The sequence below is a fragment of the Mycteria americana genome, chromosome 5 (assembly GCF_035582795.1).
Source record: "Mycteria americana isolate JAX WOST 10 ecotype Jacksonville Zoo and Gardens chromosome 5, USCA_MyAme_1.0, whole genome shotgun sequence".
Classification (NCBI taxonomy): domain Eukaryota; kingdom Metazoa; phylum Chordata; class Aves; order Ciconiiformes; family Ciconiidae; genus Mycteria; species Mycteria americana.
Genome location: NC_134369.1, coordinates 65,752,311 through 65,772,002, shown reverse-complemented (window position 1 = coordinate 65,772,002; position 19,692 = coordinate 65,752,311). Strand labels below are relative to the sequence as shown.

The window sequence follows — 19,692 nt, the reverse complement described above, 5'->3', positions numbered from 1 at the left end:
AAAGAGAGGTTTGCAAGTGCAGCAGGAACTGTGTTTGCTGGGAAAATGGGAAAAGAGGGCAGGGCTGGCCTCTCCTGAGTGTTTGGTGGGATAGATGCCAGCAGCTGGGATCCCGTTTCTAAAGGGTCTGACGCAGGGGCTTGAATCTGCTCTGAATTCACAAAGATTAAGACTTCACTAATTGGTGCAAGTTTGTGTTTCTGGATTTGTCAGTCACTGGGAGAGTTGAGTTTGGCAACTGTAGCCAACAGCCTTTTTACCTTACTGAGAAAGCTCTGGGAGCAAGGAGAGGGTTCTGCTCTGGGATTAAACTCAGTTTTAATCTGTCCACTTGCTCTGTTGGGGACTGACAGCAAATAAAGGCCAGATTTTTAAAAGGTTTTTAAAGATACCTGAAGGTAAGCTTAATGTCTGGTCTGGCAGATTTAATATTTCACTAGCAAAAGAAATTTCAAATATGGACATTTTTTTTCTTATTTAGACCCCAAGAGTATTGCTTTTTCTTCCTTTTATTAAAATACAGTGTGAAATATAGTCTCCAAAATTTGCTTCATAACCTGTAATGGCGCTAAAGTAGTCTGCCTCATGGGAAATATTGTATAAAATACTTAGAATTTTTCAAGCAGATAGTAAGAAACAGCAAATGTAAGCCAGTATTTGGTAGTTTGTGTTTCTAAGGTAATTTGAGTTAATGGGGCTGTCTGAAACTATTCTCACTAAATGGTAGAATCTGACCATTTTATCACTTAACTTATAAAATGATAATTTTATTTCTTTTTTGGCTGTAATAATTTCCTGATTTCACATTGACTAATGATGGTGAAAAAGCAATTGGAATAATACTAGCAGCTCTGCTTTTCAGAGAGGCTTTGGACTTGTGGTTAATGCACGCAAAGGGAGGTAGACTCCCTCTGGATGCAGTGCAGAGTCTGCATGTGTCTGTGGGTATCTTAACTCTGTTACAGTTCAGTTTTGGGGAAGAATCATGTTAAGTAGCACTTGCCATTCTTTAGGAGAGGATGGCATCTCAAACGGCCATCCTTTCTTCATAGGTGATCTAGCTGAATGTTTGTAATAGGGCATAGATGTGACTTATGACTTGCAACGTGACTTCTCATCTTTCTCTCTGCATTCCTCGCAGTACTGGATACAAATGACAGGTTCCTTAGGAAAATCACTATTGGACAGTCTCCAACAGAAAAAGGCTTCTCACGAATGGTACTTGTTCCCTCTTCTTGCATGTTTTAAAAAGTACTTTGAAAAATGTGGTCCTAAAGCAAGTTTTTGTAACTCCAGATATTTCCATCTTTTACCAGTACCTTGTTAAAGAGAAAGCAGAAAGTCCCTTCAACCAAGCAGCTAAATTCGCTACTGGTGCAGTGTTCAGTTTCATTGTTTCCTCCTTCCCTGTTCTTTCCTGAATGTTGGCTTCCCAAACTGGGATGACTGTGGCACAGTAACAGTGGTACACAGATGCCCTCCGTAAATATGATGCGTGGCAATGGCTAATCTTCACCACTGAAGGTGCTTTGGGTGAGATGTATCTGGCCAAAACTAGACACGGTATCTGAGCTTGTTGTCTGGATTCATTATATAATCAATAGAGTAAAATACGCAATCTGGGCTGTGAATCCTCTCATCCCTTAAGTAACTGTGAAATTAATAGTTCAAATGAATTGTGCTCAGAAAAGCCTTTCCATTGACTTGAAATGTCCCTAGGGTCCCTTAGCTTTGATGGAGGTGTCTGGGTTACGTCAGATGAATTCTACCCTTCATTTCCTATAGAATGTGATTTTTTTTTTTTTTTTTTTTTGTGTCACTTACTGTGCTGTTTAGTGATAATCAGATGAGTTAGTAAGCTCAGTCTTCAAAAATATAACTTGTTAGTGTTAAGCATTCTTACATGAATCACTAATGTATGTGCCAGGAGAGAGTCATGTAATACCAATGGAATAAGTAGTTTTTACTTAATTTTGCAGGAAAAAATCCAGTTTAAAATGGCCAAATTAATGAAGTATGTTCTGAGAATAATGCCTTGGATTTATTTTATATTCATATGTCTGGGGTTTTGGGGGGTTTTTTGTTTGTTTGGTTGGGGGGGGGGGTTATGATGATGGTGATTGGCCTTGTTCCAAGAATTTAATGGAGGTAAGGATTGCTGCTAGGGAATCTTGATGAGTTCACGTTCTTTATTCATCTCTTGCAGGCTCAGTTTGACATCACGGTGAGCAGTGAAATCATGGCAGTTCTAGCACTCTCTGATGGGTTGGATGATATGAAAAAGCGACTGGCCAGAATGGTAGTAGCTTCCAGCAAGAGAGGAGAACCAGTTACAGCAGATGACCTTGTAAGGGAGTAATTCAGTTCTTAAATGCTAACTTTTTCCTATTACTTCTGAAGTCCTTGGATTGAAAAGCATAGAGACAGTTCTGTACAGAAAAGACCCTTAGCATATAGAAGAACAAAGATGAAATCTTAGCCCCTGGAGTTAATGAAGGTGTTTTACTTTAGTGTGGCTAGCACCTTACCCAGAGAGTGTGTGTGTGTGTGTGTGTGCATGTGACCTGGGCAGGGACAAAGGGTCCTGTGTGGTGTGCTGTGTGTCAAGTTGATGCTAGCACCATAGGAATTAATAGGGAAATACATGGTGGCTTCTAGATAAAAAGCATATTTACACATTGGAAAAACTCAAAATGCATCCTGCTGGCCGGCCTGTTTCTCAGGCTCCCTGGAGTGAGGAAAACATTGAGCAGGAACAAAGCCTTGTGCAAATTTAATTACAGGTTATGAAATATCTTATTCTGGGCGACTGTGAATGCTGTAAAAGCCAAACCCTTTACAAAAAGTGCAAGGTCTCCATAAGGCAGCGTTTGGTGAGGGACACCCTTTATTTCCACTGCATGAAATGCTGAATGTAGTAGGACTGGTGATGTCTATTGCCAGTATGTAAAGCAGCCCTAAGCAGCAGTTGCAAGCTGCAGCACTATCTTGCAGCTGTCCATATAATAATTATTAGCACAGTTCTTGGCATGTTTGCAGACTGTGTCAACTAGCACTCTCCCAAATGGTGCTTTGGCATGGTTTCGGGGAATAGCCTGTGCCCCAGACCCTTCTTGCAATAAATGTTTTGAAGATGGCACCCTGTTTGGAGAAGGGGAAGGGAATTGAGCCCTGTATGTGAACTGTGCCCTGCCACTTGGCCTCAAGACAGACAACGGGCTCCGGACTGTTGCACTAGTCAATAGAGGTATGATATTGATGCTTACTGCTGTTCTGTATAGTAGATATTTCACAGCCTGCTTTGCAAAAGACAAGAGTATTACAAATTTGCATGATGTGGTGTTAATGAGGTTTGTCTTGCATTTTCTGAATGAGCCTTTCCAGTGGGATAGGAGAATCCACAGAGTGGGTATCCTGACCTGTGTTTCCAGCAAGGTGGGACACAGCACTAAGGCTTACCCAAGTCTTGCTATCTTGCTATGGGTTTTTTTGTTTTCCTGTGTGTTTGGGGTTTGCTTGTTTTTTTCTTTTACTTCCTCCCAGGATAAGCCTAAGAAACAGTAGAATAGCAATGTGGCCCGACTCTGGCCTTGCAGCAAAAGGGCTAGGCTGGGAACCATTTATCTGTAAATGTCCTTACACGAGACATTTGTTGGGAATGAGGGAGGGCATGTGCCAAAGTTCTGTAGGCAACTTTGAGATTTTAATTCCTACTGCTAGCATGCTGCCAGTTTAACCTTAAGTACCTGAGTTAAACCCTGTTCTGGAAAACAGGAATCTCCTCCTGCCCATCAGCAGTGGAGGCAGATGGTGCTTGGCTAGGGAGTTGCTTTGAGTTTTATGTAGAGTCCAGGTGATAGAAGTCTTTCATCTCGAGACTTTTTTTACTTTTTTTTTTATTTATTTAATTATATTGAATTTTGTCCATTGCAACTGCAGAATGGAGGATGGTATCAGACCTGTCCAACAGGTTCTCTTGAATGCTATATGTTTGCAGTGATGGCAGCCATTGGCTTGCATCATTAGGACTGTGTTACATACTCTTCATGCCGGCAAAAACGTGGTGATTGCAGAGACCAGACTGGCACAATAAGATGTCTGGGTCCTTCTGCTGTGATATAACTAGTGTCATGACCGTGCTGCCAGGAAGCGCAAAGAAACTGGGAAGAAATGTGAAATCAAAAACTGACTACAGGTTTTTAGAGATGGGATGTATTGAAGTGCCACTGAGTGACACAGGCCTGAAATGTCGCCATGGAAATCTTCCTCTGTAGTTTTCATTATTCTGGAGATGACTGAAGTTTAAAGCTTATCCATTAAATGTTAAATAAGCTTTCATGTGGCAAGATTGAAACTAATGAAACAAAGCAGTGAATGTCTTTTAAAAAAAATCTTTCATATAATTGAGTGCTGCAATCCAATTGAAATTAAAAGGGAAGAAGAAGAAATCATGGTTCAAGGTTTTCATAACTGCTGTGAACATTTGGCTCAGTACCCATGATAGCAATTCTAGTTACTTTTGCAAGTGCTGGGTAACAGCCAGTTTGGTTTCTACTGGGCTGTGTCAGTCACAAGGATGACCAAACCCTCATTTTCTCTTCCCAAAGCAGATGTGGATAAAATCACAAGCTTTCACTTTGCAGGAAGCAGAATTGCAGCGGGGTATATCGCTGCAGCAGGGTGTATCGCTGCACCTCAGAGGAAACACAGCCTCCAGTGTTTGCCTTTCATGATGTCAGCCTGGTCTTTCTCATGGGCACAGAGGTTCACTTTAAAAGTTATTTCTGCACAAGAGACTTGGCCAGGATGTAGCAACTTGTTATGACATTCTAAGGCAAATATGTAGAGCCTAGTTGCTGAAATGAGGAAGGAAAAAAGTCCAAGACAAATCTACCTGCAAAACCCAAGAACATTGACATATGTGTAACTTTAAACTTCTTAGTGTGTTTAGATACTGCAAAAGAAAGACAGTAATGCTGCAGTTGAGATATCAGGGTGATGAGTGTGGTCCAGTATTTCAACATCTATAACAACTGTCCTGAAAAACTCCCAGCTTTGTGCCACTGAATGGGCTACAGTAAACCATACGTACCTAAGGGTTACTCTCTCGCTGCTATTGTTTACTAACCTTGCTATAGCACTGAAACAGCAATTGTTCTTTATGCCTTCACTACAAAGTGATGGCCAAGCAAAGTCACAACCAAGAGGCTGCACCCAGCAGAAATCACAGATCCTCTTACAAGGATGTAAAAGGTCATTATTCTGCCTTGCCCTGACTAGAGTTAGTTATATTTAGAGCAACTTCTGGTTCTGGTCCTGAAAGCTCACCAGGACAAAAGCAGAGCCTTGACACTGCATGGGAACAGTCTCAAGGTCTCGGTACATCTGGAAACTGACTGCCCTTTTTTTCTTTTAGGGAGTGACTGGTGCTCTGGCTGTCTTGATGAAAGATGCTGTAAAACCAAACCTCATGCAGACACTAGAGGTGAGCACAGGTGATTTGCTATATGTGCGTTCTCGGAGCCAAGAAGCAACCGGTTTAGTTCATTCATCACAGTCAGCGTGAGCTTACTTGGCTTAGAGTTGGAGGTTTACTGTGGTTTCCTACCTAAGGTTCAGGGCTAGGGGAGAAGGCTAGCTTCTTTCTAGGTCTGCCATTGGCATGTAGGATGACCCTGAGGAAATGCACTAAGCTTTACTGTGTCTCTGTTCTGTTGTCTTTAATACCAGGAAGTGTTTTGGGAATCTAAATGGTGTGGATGCAGGAGAATGGCCAAGAGTTGCTGGGATTTAGCCATCCTTTTCCTAAGCATATTAATATCTCCACTTGTGCAGATTATTATAATCCTGTTTGCCCTGTAGTCCTTATTACTGATAACAAATGTTTGATCAGAAGGCTTTTAAGATTTCTCTTCTAAAAGCGTTTTTCTTTACCTTCAGGTGCCATAGTATTTAGCTCCTGAAATGCTGCAGATTTGCTAGATTGTACCCTCTGATTTTCTCTTTCTCTCCCACACCCCACCCTTTTCTAGGGAACACCAGTGTTTGTTCATGCTGGACCTTTTGCCAATATTGCACATGGGAATTCTTCAGTGTTGGCAGACAAAATAGCACTGAAGCTTGTGGGTAAAGAGGGATTTGTTGGTAAGTGTGTGGGGTGTTGTTTTGTTTGCTTTGTTTGTTTGTTTGTTTTGCAGGGAGGGATCTGCCTTTTTTTATCGTGACTGTCTTTGTTTTTTTTGTCTTGGAAGAGGCTTCTGATTTATATAATCAGGGCATGATTTCTCCACCCAGCAACCTCTCACAAGCTTCTTTTCTTTTAATTCCTACTGTAGTTACAGAAGCAGGATTTGGTGCAGACATAGGCATGGAGAAATTCTTTAATATTAAGTGCCGCTATTCTGGTCTCCGGCCTCATGTGGTGGTGTTGGTTGCTACTGTCCGAGCTCTGAAAATGCATGGAGGAGGGCCTGCAGTAAGTACTAGGCAAGGTTTTCTTTAGGCCTGAGGGGCTGTTACTGTTGTTCTGATCCAGTCACTTAAAGCCCTGTAGGGTTTGATCTGCTTGTAATTGTCATGAGATTTGCAGTTGTAAAAGGAATCCATATGTCCCTGTTGCTTGTAAGCTGCTTCATTGTTGTATGTTACAGGTACATACCTGCTTGTCTTATTTTCCTAATGAAGTGCTTGTATGCTGGGCACTTATGATATTACCACAGTTAGTCATTTGTTGTACTGTGAGTGCATCTTGCAGTCTTTTATTCTTCCTTTTATTTTTTTCTCAGAAAAAAGGATCAGCTTGGAATAGAATGTTGTATCTTGATGCCGTTTAATAAGAACCAAGCACAAATTGCTGTCATGGATAAAAATCTCATGGGGTTCCATCTTCCTTTTTTCTTTTTTTCCTTTTTTTCCCAGGTCACTGCTGGGGTACCTTTACCGAAGGAGTACATGGAAGAGGTAACCTTTAGCTGTTGTGACAGTTGACCAACTAACTGCGGTCATGACATGATATTGTCATGCAGTACACGCCTGGATAGCTAGTGTGTCATTTCTTTAGCTGCTAGGGGAATGCTTCCTCATATAAGCTGTAATGTGCGCTCTCTCTCTCTCTCTTTTTTTTTTTAAATGACGTTACTTTGGCTCTGCTCTTTCAAGCATTTATTGTACTTGACCTAGCCAGTATTCAGAGCCTTTTTGTTTCTCCTGAGCTCGTGCAATTGTCTGTGCGCTCAATTTTTCATAGTAATATCTACTCTGTGTTCCATGACCCTCTCAGTATGGAGGAATTTCTTGGCTGAAATATTGTCTCTGAAAATACTCAGTGTGCCTCTCTAATTACTCTCTTAGCAGCAGCAGTTTCTGTTTTTATTTCCCCCCCTCCTTTGCAAGCAGAGAAGAAAGTGAACTAAAGTCTCAGCTTCTATCCTTGTGCCTTGAATGGTTGTGTACACTTGAATAATTGGTCTGGCTCTCTTTAAACTGTGCAGCTTTTTCACTTGTGGATTTTCTGTATGGATTATTCTTTGCATAGGAAGGAATGAAATGTCTGGATTTCCATGAATAGTGTCTGATGCTGCAAAATGTAAATATGTGTAAACCGAAAGCTGTTGCCACAGACTTCAAACAAGTGTCATGAAATTCACTGCTAATGATATTTAATACATAGAGAGGAATGTGTCAGAGAGGAAAATGAGGCTTTACTGTGGGGAGTTAATGAGCACAGGTATTAACTTACTGAGAATAACAAAAAAATGATAAAAAGTGATTTCTTTTACCTTGGCTTGGCAGCTGAAACCAGTGATCATTAGAAGTAGTCATTCCTTTTCCTGTCTTCCATCCAAGAGTGTGCACTGGTCTGGACTGTTCAGAAAGCAGCACTGGGGATTTGCCTTTGTGGTTTCATTCCCATTTTGACGTTTTTATCATTAGCTGTGGACGTAGTGGATTTGGAACAAAAGTTTCACTGCCCCTGATAAAATGTGCTTCCTGCTTGCTGTCTTTACAGAATCTTCAACTGTTGGCAAAAGGCTGTAGTAACCTAAACAAGCAAATCCAAAATGCACGGATGTTTGGTGTCCCAGTAGTAGTGGCTGTCAATGCTTTCAAGTAAGTGAGCTGGGACATGGAAGTGATGTATGGGAATAAAATTGTGGCACTTCATATGCCATGTTTAACACAAACTCTTGTTTTCACTAGTGTCAATGTATTGTTTGCAGCATTTTGCATTGTTGGAAGATGCTGAATAAATAGGGGAGCTCTGCTTAGCCATTTCAAATGCATTCCTTAGTTTAAATCAGCTTAGGATTTTATGATCAGTGATTATTATCTGCCATCACTTAAACCTGACTGGCCAAATCACTGTGGACAAAAGGTGCCTGTGACAATGTGGAATATAAGCTTATAATAGATGGTGAGGTGCCTGTGCTGTCGACCACACTGTGTTCAGTGGTCTGCTGTATGGAATATTATGCCCCACTAAGAAGCATTTTCGGCTCTGCACATTATACGGCACAGGAAATAAAATCTGTGTGTGGTCTTTTTATGCAAGCAGAAAGGCTTTGAACTGGTGTGTTAAAGCTGATGCCAGTTGAAGCAGAGTAGCCAGCTAAGGATTCTTCATCTGAAGTAAATGCATATTGGCTGATTTAGAGAAATTATGGGGTTTAGCTGGTTGCGTGCACATGATATAGCACTTCTAAATCAGCAACACTAATGCCTTTTTGAGTTTGCTTCTGAAAATGGGAGTTGCATTGCCAATACAGGGCAGATACGACAGAAAGTCTGGAACACTGTTCTGTCGGTAGTCATGGGTTTCTGCATGTAGTTCCAGAGCTACCTGTTGCTGTCTGTTCCTCTGTGGAGTAGCTTCCTTCACCAAGATGGAGAAGGCTGTGGTGGATAGCCCCTCAGCAGCTTCCTGATGGCTGGATTCTGTGATTTCTTTGGACAGCTTTTGGATGTTGTCAAGAAGAGTGAAAAATGGTTAGAACAAACAGTTCATTTACTGTGTGTGCACTCTGGTCCACATGTGCAAACTTTTCTCCTTACAGAACAGATACAAAGGCTGAACTGGCCCTTGTAGTACAACTGGCAAAGGAAGCGGGAGCGTTCGATGCTGTGGAGTGCACTCACTGGGCAGAGGGAGGTAAAGGAGCAGTTGCACTGGCCCAAGCTGTTCAGAGAGCATCGCAGACACCCAGCAACTTCAGGTTCCTCTATAACGTGGAGGTAAGAACTTGCAGTATTAGAGGTATGTTGTTTGTAAGGTGGAGATCTGTTGGTTTCACTAGCTTAAGTTGCTGAAGGCTGTCTGAAAGGCTTCTCTGAGAAACTGAGAAGAAATTTGGTTTTAGAACATAACACTTATTCCACCAGTCTCAAAGACCTAGTTGGTCAGTTCTTGTTCTTTTGACTACCAAGTGAAATAGTGTTTACTTTTGACACTGAAAGATGCTGCTGTGACTCTGTTAGAGATGACAAACAGGTTTCTATCATGGCAGCCATGTTCCAGGGTAGGGAGAAGTTTACTTCTTGAACTTGAGATATGCATTCCTCTCAGAGCATGGACTGGAGGAACAAGCCTGACCAAACCTGTTACCTTATCACAGAGCTTCTGGGTGCACTTATTGGTGAGGATGGGAAGCTATACAACAGGCTGTGGAACAGAATTTGTCCATTTTTAACTCCCCCTCCCCCCCCCCCCCCCCGGCCTCTGCAAGTAAGGCTTATGGAGTCACACTACAGGGTGGAAGAAAGTGTGTGTGTGTGTATATTTCTAATGACTTTGTACTTAAGCAAATTTGACAGATGACTTGGAGGTAATGAACTCACTGTTAGTTCCCAGGTTATGGCCTGAATCCTCCTTTAATAGCAAGCACCTATTCAAGAACCTAATGAGGTACAGAGCTATGTCATTATATCTATTTTAGCTCTTTAACAGGTGCTTTCAATTCTTCTTGTTTAACCTGTTTTATTTGTGCTTTTATTTAACCATTAACTTGTATTCCATCAAATTATTTTTGTCCACTTTTTGACTTAGACTTGAGAAAGAATAAAGATGTCTCTTTTGCAGCAGGGGTAACTTAACATGCAAGCACAGCTTATAAGAAATATTGTATCTTTTTGTTTCGGACTGTAGTAAACTAGTTTTACCCTCTTACCAAGAGAAACAACTGCAACAAGGTAAATGTTCTGAAAACCCTCAAATTACTGCATGGCTTTGTTCTACAGCAAATGGGAATAGCTCTTGTATCTGCAGATGGGCATTGCACAACACGTATGAAGGATTGTGAAGCTGCTGTGATGTTACAGCTTTTTGTAGTTTGGCCACACTGACTTGCCTGTCTTTCTTTTTTCTTTTTCCTAGCTCCCTATTATAGATAAGATCAGGCTTATTGCACAGCAGATCTACGGGGCAAGTGACATTGAGCTACTTCCAGAAGCACAGGAGAAAGTCACCTTGTACACTAAGCAAGTAAGTTTTCCACGTCACCTGATACCAGTGGTGCCTTTCATTTAAAATGCTCGTATTGAACAGTGGCGTTCAAACTATGCGTGAAGGGAATCATCACTCAAATCGTGTCCTTGTCCAGGACTCATTGGATGCTGCTATGGCAGAGGAGGAAGAGGAGGTAGTATGGGGAGGGAGACACTGGCCCTGGCTTCTAGTGGAGAAGACAGAACTCATCTGGCCCAGCAGCACGTCTATGATAGTGTATGGGGAGAGAAGAGCAGGATTCAGTGATCTTTCTCTACTATATTCTCCAATCCTTCAGGAATTTGGGAATTAGGGAACTACAGGTGGTCAGACTGGTGCTAAATAATCTCTGATTTTTTTTTTTTTCTTTTTAATCTTGTTCCACTGAGTTGTCTAATCAGTTTTTGAACCCATAGGGATTTTTGCAGTCGCAGTTACGTTGGGGAAAGAGTTCCACAGGTGATACAATACTTCTTGTGGGGGAAAAAAATCTACATTTATAAGTTTTGAACCTGGCATCTGGTTGTTGAATTAGATGCTTTCTGGTTGTTGTGTTGCTTTTACTCTTCTCTAGTGTGATGTTCTTGTGAATTTACCTGTTTCTGCATTAATTAAGGTCTGTAAAGGGCTTTGAAGAGAAGAGCAATGTGAGAACTAGCTATTCTTTGTTTACAGTGTGCTCGATTTTTTTTTTTTTTTTTTTTTTTTCAGTCCATTTACTACTGGCATATATAGTTTCTCACTTTCATGTTTCTTGTATATTCCTTTACAAGTCTATCAAAATGCCATAGCCATGTAATTGGCTACTTCCTCATGACCTGCAATTATACTGATCAAACATTTCTAATTAACTGACCTCAGCTGAACAAGAACTTTAGTTCTGAGCTGTTTAAATGAACGTTTTGGGAAGAGAGTAGAAAGTAAGTTAGCTATCAAGATTGTACATCTAACACTTCCATACCATTATTTTTTTCCTCAGTTGGATGTGCGGGGGGCACATCCATGGTGGTTCTTTCTTTAATACTTAGTGGGGGGGTGCAGAGAGACTTTGAGAGAGAAGGAATGGGGATGCAGAATGGTCAACGGATCTGACAAGCTGTGGATGAAGCAGTTGGTGAGGAGTAAAATGTCCTGACAAAATGTCTGATGTCTGCAGAGAATGGCAGAATAGAGCAATTACATTTGTGTACAGGAAAAGTTACTGGTTTTTCACTTACTTCTCTCTTCTTTCTCTCTCTTTCTTTTCATTGTCTTTCCCAGGGATTTGGAAACCTGCCAATCTGCATGGCTAAAACTCACTTATCATTGTCTCATGACCCTGAACAAAAAGGAGCACCTACGGGTTTTATTCTGCCAATCCGAGACATTCGGGCCAGTGTTGGTGCTGGATTCCTGTATCCACTAGTAGGAACGGTATGTGATTGAGTGAAACCCTCAACTGTGGGGCAAGGGAAAAAACTTTGTGTGCATTCCAGAAAGCAGTTACAAAAGGTATCTTGAATTAGGGGAGTCCTTGCCATTTACAGATGGTGTTTTAACAGTCCAGTGTATTAGATGCCCTTAATAGTTTTTTTTTTCAGCGGGAAGAGGGAAGCTAAAATAGACCATCTGACCATTTGAATACTGAGCAAGCCCCCAGTGTACTCCTCAGGTCCCACATCTCTGTCTTCCTGGATTTTGAGGAAAGGGTGAGCTCTGTAGCTAATGAATTCTGGGAACTGCAGTCTGGTAGAGGGGATGGGAGAAATCCTTGGCCCACCTAATTGCCATTGTGGCTTTGCATTCCTGATGAAAGCACTTTGCAGTATTGTAGGTGAAGTCTGTACACCTGCAGATCAGGGTAGAACAAGACCAACTCCTCCAAAGCTTACAAAGCAAAAAACTTCTGATGAGATGCTGCCAAAGTGAAGCTGACCTGTGCTGTTAGTCATTTGTCTGTCTCCCCTCCCATTCGGTTCTCATGGTTTTGCTGACCATCTGTTTGCTGTTCAGCCTGCATCAGTTCCAACAATTCATTTCACTATGCCCTTGAGTTTTTAGTTTCTGTTCTTTGACATGATTGGCATAATGTCAGCTGAGAGGAGAGAGAGTGGACACAATGGGAACAGGATCCTGGAATAGCTTTGATATGAATTGCCTGGCAGAAAGAGGAGCTACCTGCAAAATAAGCTAACGTTCAGGTTTGCATCCAAAGAAAGAATGTTAGGATGAAAGGATCCACTGGAAATCTTATCTGGGGAATCTCTTCTCGAAAAATGTTAAGTAACTTGTTAGATTATTTTAGGGGATGGAGCGGTTGGATCAAGCAACTCTCGTCTTTTTCTTATTTTTGGGGCCTGAACCTTTTTGTGAAGTCTTCAGGGCAACATATTTGTTTTAATAAGCTTTCAAAAGCATTAGGGGTGTATGGCTCAGATAATGAAATTTGCTGATTTAAGAGTTGGATCCCATCTTCCTTCAAATGCTAGCTAGAGCCAAATATTGGATATCTTTTTCTTTTAATTCTTAAAAAAAAAAAAGAGGTAGGTAAGGGTTTCCAGATTACCCAACATAAATAAAATAACCACATCCTGATTAAGTCTGGTTTATCCATCTTTTTAAAGAGTAATATGTGTTTTGGGATAAAATGAAAGATAGCATGCTTGTACCTATTATTAATGGCATTTTTTTTGCAAGCCAAGATTTAAGCCAAACAATGATTTTTTATTATTATTATTATTATTTTTTTTATTTTTACTAAACACTGGAGAAGGAAAGAGTGCACAGCATTAATCGGCTACATAAGAGAAAGATGTTTTCAGCTATTAAAACTATGTTTTGGCTTTTTTTTTGATGTCTTCAGTTTCTGTGAAGTTGGACTCTTTCCTTTTTGCTCCTTTCCCAGATTTCTAATGTTTTCTTGGACATATAGGAAATCATGGTGTTAATTCTGGCAGAATTAACAGTAAGTCTTCTGGTTAGGGACACGAAGATCACTATTCTGTGGTGCCTACAAAGCCAGGAAAGGGCTGTCCTTTTGAGAAGCAATCCAGGGCATTTTGAATCAGATCACTATTTTAAACCCATTCAGCAGGAGGTGCATCAGCCTCAGAATAAATTTTTCGCAGCAGCCATTGAACTGTGAGCTGAAAATACGGCAAATATGTAACTGTGCAGAAGCTTTTATGAGAAATTTGAGGTGAAATTAATCACCAGTGCATGCATATTCTTGTTAGCTGAAGTTAATCACAAAGGTATGTCATACTTTATTTTTCCTCAGCTTCTGAGTTCTGGGTTTTTGCCTTTATGGCTCAAAGTTGAAGCTGTTGTACTTTAATGAAAGACTTTGAGGTTTTAAGGGAAATATAGTTTCAAATATTATCTAGATTTAACTTTGAGCATGAAAGATAATGAAAATGAAATAAATCGTTGGACTCAAATTGGCTGGGTTTCTTTTCTGGTGCTGCTGATTAATTGAAAACAAATTATTTATTTGGCTCTGTTTTTTTTAGTTCCTAAATGATGTTTTTTCAGAGGTTCCACAAGTGCAATAAATAATACATTCTTAGTTCGTGTTGGTTTTATTTGAAATCTTGCAAGGGGATTGATGATATCTATGTGGTCTGATTTTTTTTCATGTAAGTAAATAGTGTGAATTGCCCTGTGTTCTTTTTCAGTACATGTGGTATTGAAGGGGAGGAGGATAATGGAGGAAAAGTTCATTTCTTCAGCTCTGAAAATAACTGAGTGCATTAAGCATGGTAGATACTTGTACAGAAAATTAGTAGCCTGGATGGAAATTATCCTGTACTGCATAGAAATTCAGGGTTTAAGCAGAGTGTCTTTATGAAATAGATAGCAGAGTAGCCACTGTGGGCTGCCCTATGGATAGGAAAGGAGGAAAATTGACCATTCCTTTCAAAATAGAAAGTGCAAGAAATAGTAAAGTCAGGCCCATCTTCAGCAATATGGCACCTCCTACTCTATTGAATGTCACTGTCTCAGCTCCTGCTGTGGCCCTCTGAATCTGTAGGTGGAGATCTGCAAAGCTCTATGATTCTTCAGTGGTATGTAAGTAAATAGGAAGTGTCTTGCTCTGCATGACCGGAGACTGGCAGTGACTATGGTGAGAACAGGAAAACCCTTCTAGGCACTTTGGATGTCTTAGTGCATTGGCTCTTGACAGTAAAATATTTATACAACTAAACACAAAGATAAGGAATCAGGGTCTTCTCTGTAGTCCCCCCTGTTCTCTGTCTGGAAAAGCAGCAGCTCTGACAAAGCTAGTGCAGTCCTAGAATTCATTACAAAGAGTAGACTTGAAGTGATTTTTACCTCTGCATAAGCCATGTAAGACCTGCAGTGGTACGGTACATATGGGACTGGTGTTAGCACTTGTAAACGGCTTAGGAAAATGGGATGGGACTCCAAAAGCTCCCCAAACAGTTTTGAGAACTGCAGAAAATGCCTAACCGATAGAGCTTTGCCTCCTTGCTGCTTAGCTTATTATCAAAAGGAAGACTGGGAGGTAATTTGATTAGTGTGCAAAATACTGGCTCAGGGAGAAAATACCAGGTTGCCAAAGAGATCTTTAATCTAATGGAGACAGGCATAACAATACTGATTGTGAAAGCTGAGGCTGGATGATGCAGATAGAAAGTGAGACCTTGAATTTTTTATTAAAGGGGTTAATGACCACTGGCACAAACTACCAAGCATGGTCACGAGTTGCCCACCTTTGTAGAGTATCCACATTAGCCTACATGTGCTGCTGGGCTAAACACTGAGTTAGGGAAGGGGAAATCCTGTCAGCTGCATTCGTAAATCCTGCCAAGTGTAGTTCCCGCCAGCCTTGCGTTCAGCGGCTCTGAAAGTGGGTACTGGGCAGTGGGACAACTGGAGAGGACTGGCCTGAGGCAGGCATAGTGCTGGCAGCTGTTTTGCTAGCTTCAGTTCTGCCACTGCGCAGCCCTTCCAACTTGAAGGACTTGAACTTTTGGAGGTGTTCCAGTCAGGAGAACTGACCTCTCCATCTCTATTTAAGCTTTATTCCAGTTTAAAAAAAAAAAAAAATTCTCTTCTCAGCAATACTTATTCCTAATTATTAACACTTCTAGCTCTAGAATCTTGAAGAATTTTAATCAACTGAGACTTTACAGTTAGCAAAATGGTATTAAAACATGTATACTCATTTCGATAACCAGGAAACTGCCACAAGCAATTATTGTCTCACTGCAGTAAAGTCCATGAACACTCTTCTAACAGTTAACTGGTCAGCTGGGTATCTAAGTACTTTGCCAAATCTTAGGGTCAGTCACTGGCAGAGGGCTGAGCAGCGAGTTCGTGATTGGTGCGGTATGCTTCACAATGATACGTGACCATCATCCAACTAGTATGTATGTGTGTGTGCAAGGAGCTGCATCGGCTGGTGCCATCATAGTCTCCAGCAGTGATTAAGTATTAGATCTTCTGCACGAAATTATGCTGCTTCCATTTTAAGAGTTTCTCTTTTGTTGTCCAGATGAGCACTATGCCAGGACTTCCTACAAGACCCTGTTTCTATGATATAGACTTGGACCCAGTGTCAGGAGAAGTCTATGGGCTCTTTTGAAAAGAACTATTAACCAAAGGTAGGTGCCTTCTTTTAGGTTACAAGGCTTTCAATATTTGGGCTTTGTTTCTCATCTTGAGATAATGGAGTTAAGCCAATCTCATATTATGCCATATGTTTCCAAATGACATTTGATTACAATTCAGCCTGAAAGTTGCCTGCAGTACCATATAATAGTAATTAAATTTATTTTTCTTTTTAGCTCCCAGAAGAACACCTGATGAGTCATGTAAATGGAATTATGCCCTTTTTTTTTTTTAAGTCAAAACAAGATATGACTGAGAATATAGTGCAAGAAGTGACTGGAAGGAGGAGTGCTAAAGAATCAACCACTTACTTTTAATCTGTAATGATTTTTAAACTGCTGTGTTCCAAGCTAGTTGACACTGAACATATGAAGCATACTGCCTGGACAAACCTCCTGCTTCATAATTGTAGCTGAAGCAGAATACAGAAGCTTGGGTTTAGTGACCTCTTTTGATTCAGTGACATGATTTTAATAATTAAAAATCCTGAAGCTGGAGCAGTTTGGAACAGTCTTGAAACTTAATTGTCTTAACCATAGGGTTTTTGAGGTATATATTGTCTTTGAAAGTCTTGTACACTGCATATTCCTAATTGCTGTACTGAAGTCCATATTCCATTTCTCGCACTATGGGAGAAACCGCTGTGCTCTGAAACTGGACCAATGTCATTTAGAAGAGGGAACAAGGAGGAATCCCCTTTGCTTCTCATCTCTCTCCAGAACTGGTTACCCTGGCTTCTGCTGTGAATTATCCCTGCAGGCACCTAAGCCAAATCAAATTTCCCTTTTAGAAAGCCCAGCTGTGACTACCATATTCTACTGTCAATGGAAATCCAACCTCTGGATATCAGATCTGTAGGGACTGGATCTCTGGCCTGTATCTGTGGCTTCTACCAAATGTGTTTCTTGAACCATTTTATGCTCAACAGTAAGTACAGTTACACTGTTGACGAGCCTTGTTTCCTAAGGTACCTTTTTGGTGAACAGAGACAATGTGAGTAGTGATTAAGTCATTTGTTGCAGGTTTTGTCAGCAGGCCAAAAATCATTTTGTAACATAAAAATACAGTTCCTGCCAATTTTTTAACTAATACAAATAAACTGGTAAATACTTCAAGTGCTTTTTGGGTTTTAATGCATGCACTGAGGCTACTGAAGTAGAACTTATTTCTGTGATTAACTGTATACAGCAGCAATCCTAGTATTGACAAGCAGAAGTGATTATTGCAGTAATAAGTTGCCTGCAATGCACCACTGATCTATATGAAATAAACTACCTGAGTTATTCCATGGATTTGAGATACTTGTAGCTGACTGCAAAAGATCTGAATTAAGACTTGCAAGGCCCATCTGCTTGCATCAGAACTGAATCGGAAAACATTCCGATTTTGGTGCGAACTGGGAGAACCAGGATGTAGGTGTGCACCAGTGTAAGGGTAGTACACAGATACTGTGTGTATATATATGTGGAGAGAGAGAGAGATCTATATCTTTGAAGTTATTCAGGAGAGGAGAATAATTATATAAAAATTACCTGGTTGTCACAGAAGCAAAAACAGAATAGCTTAAATAATTGTAACAGCATTTGAGATGCATTCGCAGCCTCCTAAAATTTTCTTTTTGATAGTATTCAGCTGAGGAATTATTGGCAGCCAGGTTTGCCAGAGCACACACAGGCCACTTGCAGGGGGTCAGGAGGGGTGTTCCCCAGTTGCTGCTCCAGACCTCGTGCCTGGCTGAAAGTGCCTCTTCACCTGCGGCACCTCGGCCAGGCTTTCCCTTGGAGCAGGTTGCCAGAGCTGATGCTGCCAAGTCTGCTGTCAGTTCCTACATTTAATCTTCCCTGCTACACTGCTTTCCTGCGAGTGCTCTGTGTTCTACCTTCATTTTATGCTTATGAAAGATGGGATAAGTGCAAATTTATGCTAAGATTAGCCTCCTTTTAGTTTAGCATGAGATCATAGACATGTGCTTGAGAGAGATGGTTCAAGAGGTTGCTAGTCCACCTCCTGCAGTGAGGCAAAGCAGTGGCTCAGGCATGCAACTGCTGAACGGTTTGCTATGTGCCAGGGGAGTGGAGGCAACAAAGCATAAGGGCCAAAAAATAGCCCCAAGCATTTCTATAGGTTAGTGGGGAAGCTTTTCTCACCTGCATTTTAAACCCAGTGGGATGTGAGCTCTCCAGTGTCCCTACTCTAGCTCTTGCAGGACAGACTCAATAGGTTGGTTTTTCTTAACTCTCTCCTTTGGAACTAAGTATGCCAGCTAGTTCCTGCCCTATCAAATAGGACACAAAGGACACTTAATCTCTTCTAACTAAATATTGGAAGGTTGTCTGCTCTTCCTGTTGCCTAGAGAAAAAACTAATTAACATACAAATTTGTTCTCTGTGGGCTATTTGTGGGCCCAGAGCCCTTAGCTGGTGTTATGGCCATCCATTCCCCCAGCTGTGCTCTAATGAGAGTCCTGTGTTATTTCTTCCATGACATGATGCAGATATTTTAGGGGGGGACAAAAGAAGAAGGAGAAAGTGTTGCTTGGCTGGCTTGGTGCACATCACCAGCACTTCAGTGTGGGCCTAGAAAGAAAACCAGAGCCTACAGATGGGCCAGGATCTTCTTTCAAGCTTATCCATCTTCATAGAATCATAGAATAGTTTGGGTTGGAAGAGACCTTTACAGGTCATCTAGTCCAATCCCCCTGCAATGAGCAGGGACATCTTCAACTAGGTCAGGTTGCTTAGAGCCCCGTCCAACCTGACCTTGAATGTTTCCAGGGATGGCACATCTACCACCTCTGGGCAACCTGTGCCAGTGCTTCACCACCCTCCTCATAAAAAAATGTCTTCCTTATATCTGGTCTGAATCTGCCCTCTTTTAGTTTAAAACCATTACCCTTTGTCCTATCGCAGCAGGCCCTGCTAAAAAGTTTGACCACATCTTTCTTATAACCCACCTTTAAGAACTGAAAGGCTGCACTAAGGTCTTCCTGGAGCCTTCCCTTCTCCAGGCCAAACAGCCCCAACTCTCTCAGCCTGTCCTCATAGGAGAGGTGTTCCACCCCTCTGATCATTTTCGTGGCCCTCCTCTGGACCTGCTCCAACAGCTCCATGTCTTTCCTGTGCCGAGGGCTCCAGAGCGCAGTAGAGGGGCAGAATCACCTCCCTTGACCTGCTGGCAATGCTTCTTTTGATGCAGCCCAGGATACGGTTGGCTTTCTGGGCTGCAAGCACACATTGCCAGCTCATGTCCAGCTTCTCATCCACCAGTAACCCCAAGTCCTTCTCCGCAGGGCTGCTCTCAATCCCTTCATCCCCCAGTCTGTATTGATACCAGGGGTTGCCCTGACCCAGGTGCAGGACCTTGCACTTGGCATTGTTGAACCTCATGAGGTTCACATGGGCCCACTTCTCCAGCTTGTCCACTCCGCAGGGCTGCTCTCAATCCCTTCATCCCCCAGTCTGTATTGATACCAGGGGTTGCCCTGACCCAGGTGCAGGACCTTGCACTTGGCATTGTTGAACCTCATGAGGTTCACATGGGCCCACTTCTCCAGCTTGTCCAGGCCCCTCTGGATGGCATCCTGTTCCTCAGGCATG

General features: G+C 41.6%; 1 protein-coding gene across 2 annotated transcripts in view; it reads left to right on the top strand.

The window, feature by feature from the left end:
- Window positions 1–17,211, top strand: part of MTHFD1 (methylenetetrahydrofolate dehydrogenase, cyclohydrolase and formyltetrahydrofolate synthetase 1) — a 44,264-nt gene extending 27,053 nt beyond the window's left edge. For both annotated transcript variants that reach the window (XM_075503767.1, XM_075503769.1), the window contains 12 exons: window positions 1,142–1,218; window positions 2,207–2,347; window positions 5,417–5,485; window positions 6,033–6,144; window positions 6,336–6,475; window positions 6,919–6,960; window positions 8,009–8,109; window positions 9,054–9,231; window positions 10,370–10,477; window positions 11,741–11,893; window positions 15,981–16,089; window positions 16,273–17,211. In XM_075503767.1, coding sequence (XP_075359882.1) covers window positions 1,142–1,218; window positions 2,207–2,347; window positions 5,417–5,485; window positions 6,033–6,144; window positions 6,336–6,475; window positions 6,919–6,960; window positions 8,009–8,109; window positions 9,054–9,231; window positions 10,370–10,477; window positions 11,741–11,893; window positions 15,981–16,070 — 1,211 coding nt within the window. In that variant the 3' untranslated portion in view covers window positions 16,071–16,089; window positions 16,273–17,211. The remainder of the gene's footprint in view (window positions 1–1,141; window positions 1,219–2,206; window positions 2,348–5,416; window positions 5,486–6,032; window positions 6,145–6,335; window positions 6,476–6,918; window positions 6,961–8,008; window positions 8,110–9,053; window positions 9,232–10,369; window positions 10,478–11,740; window positions 11,894–15,980; window positions 16,090–16,272) is intronic.
- Window positions 17,212–19,692: the final 2,481 nt, after the last annotated feature.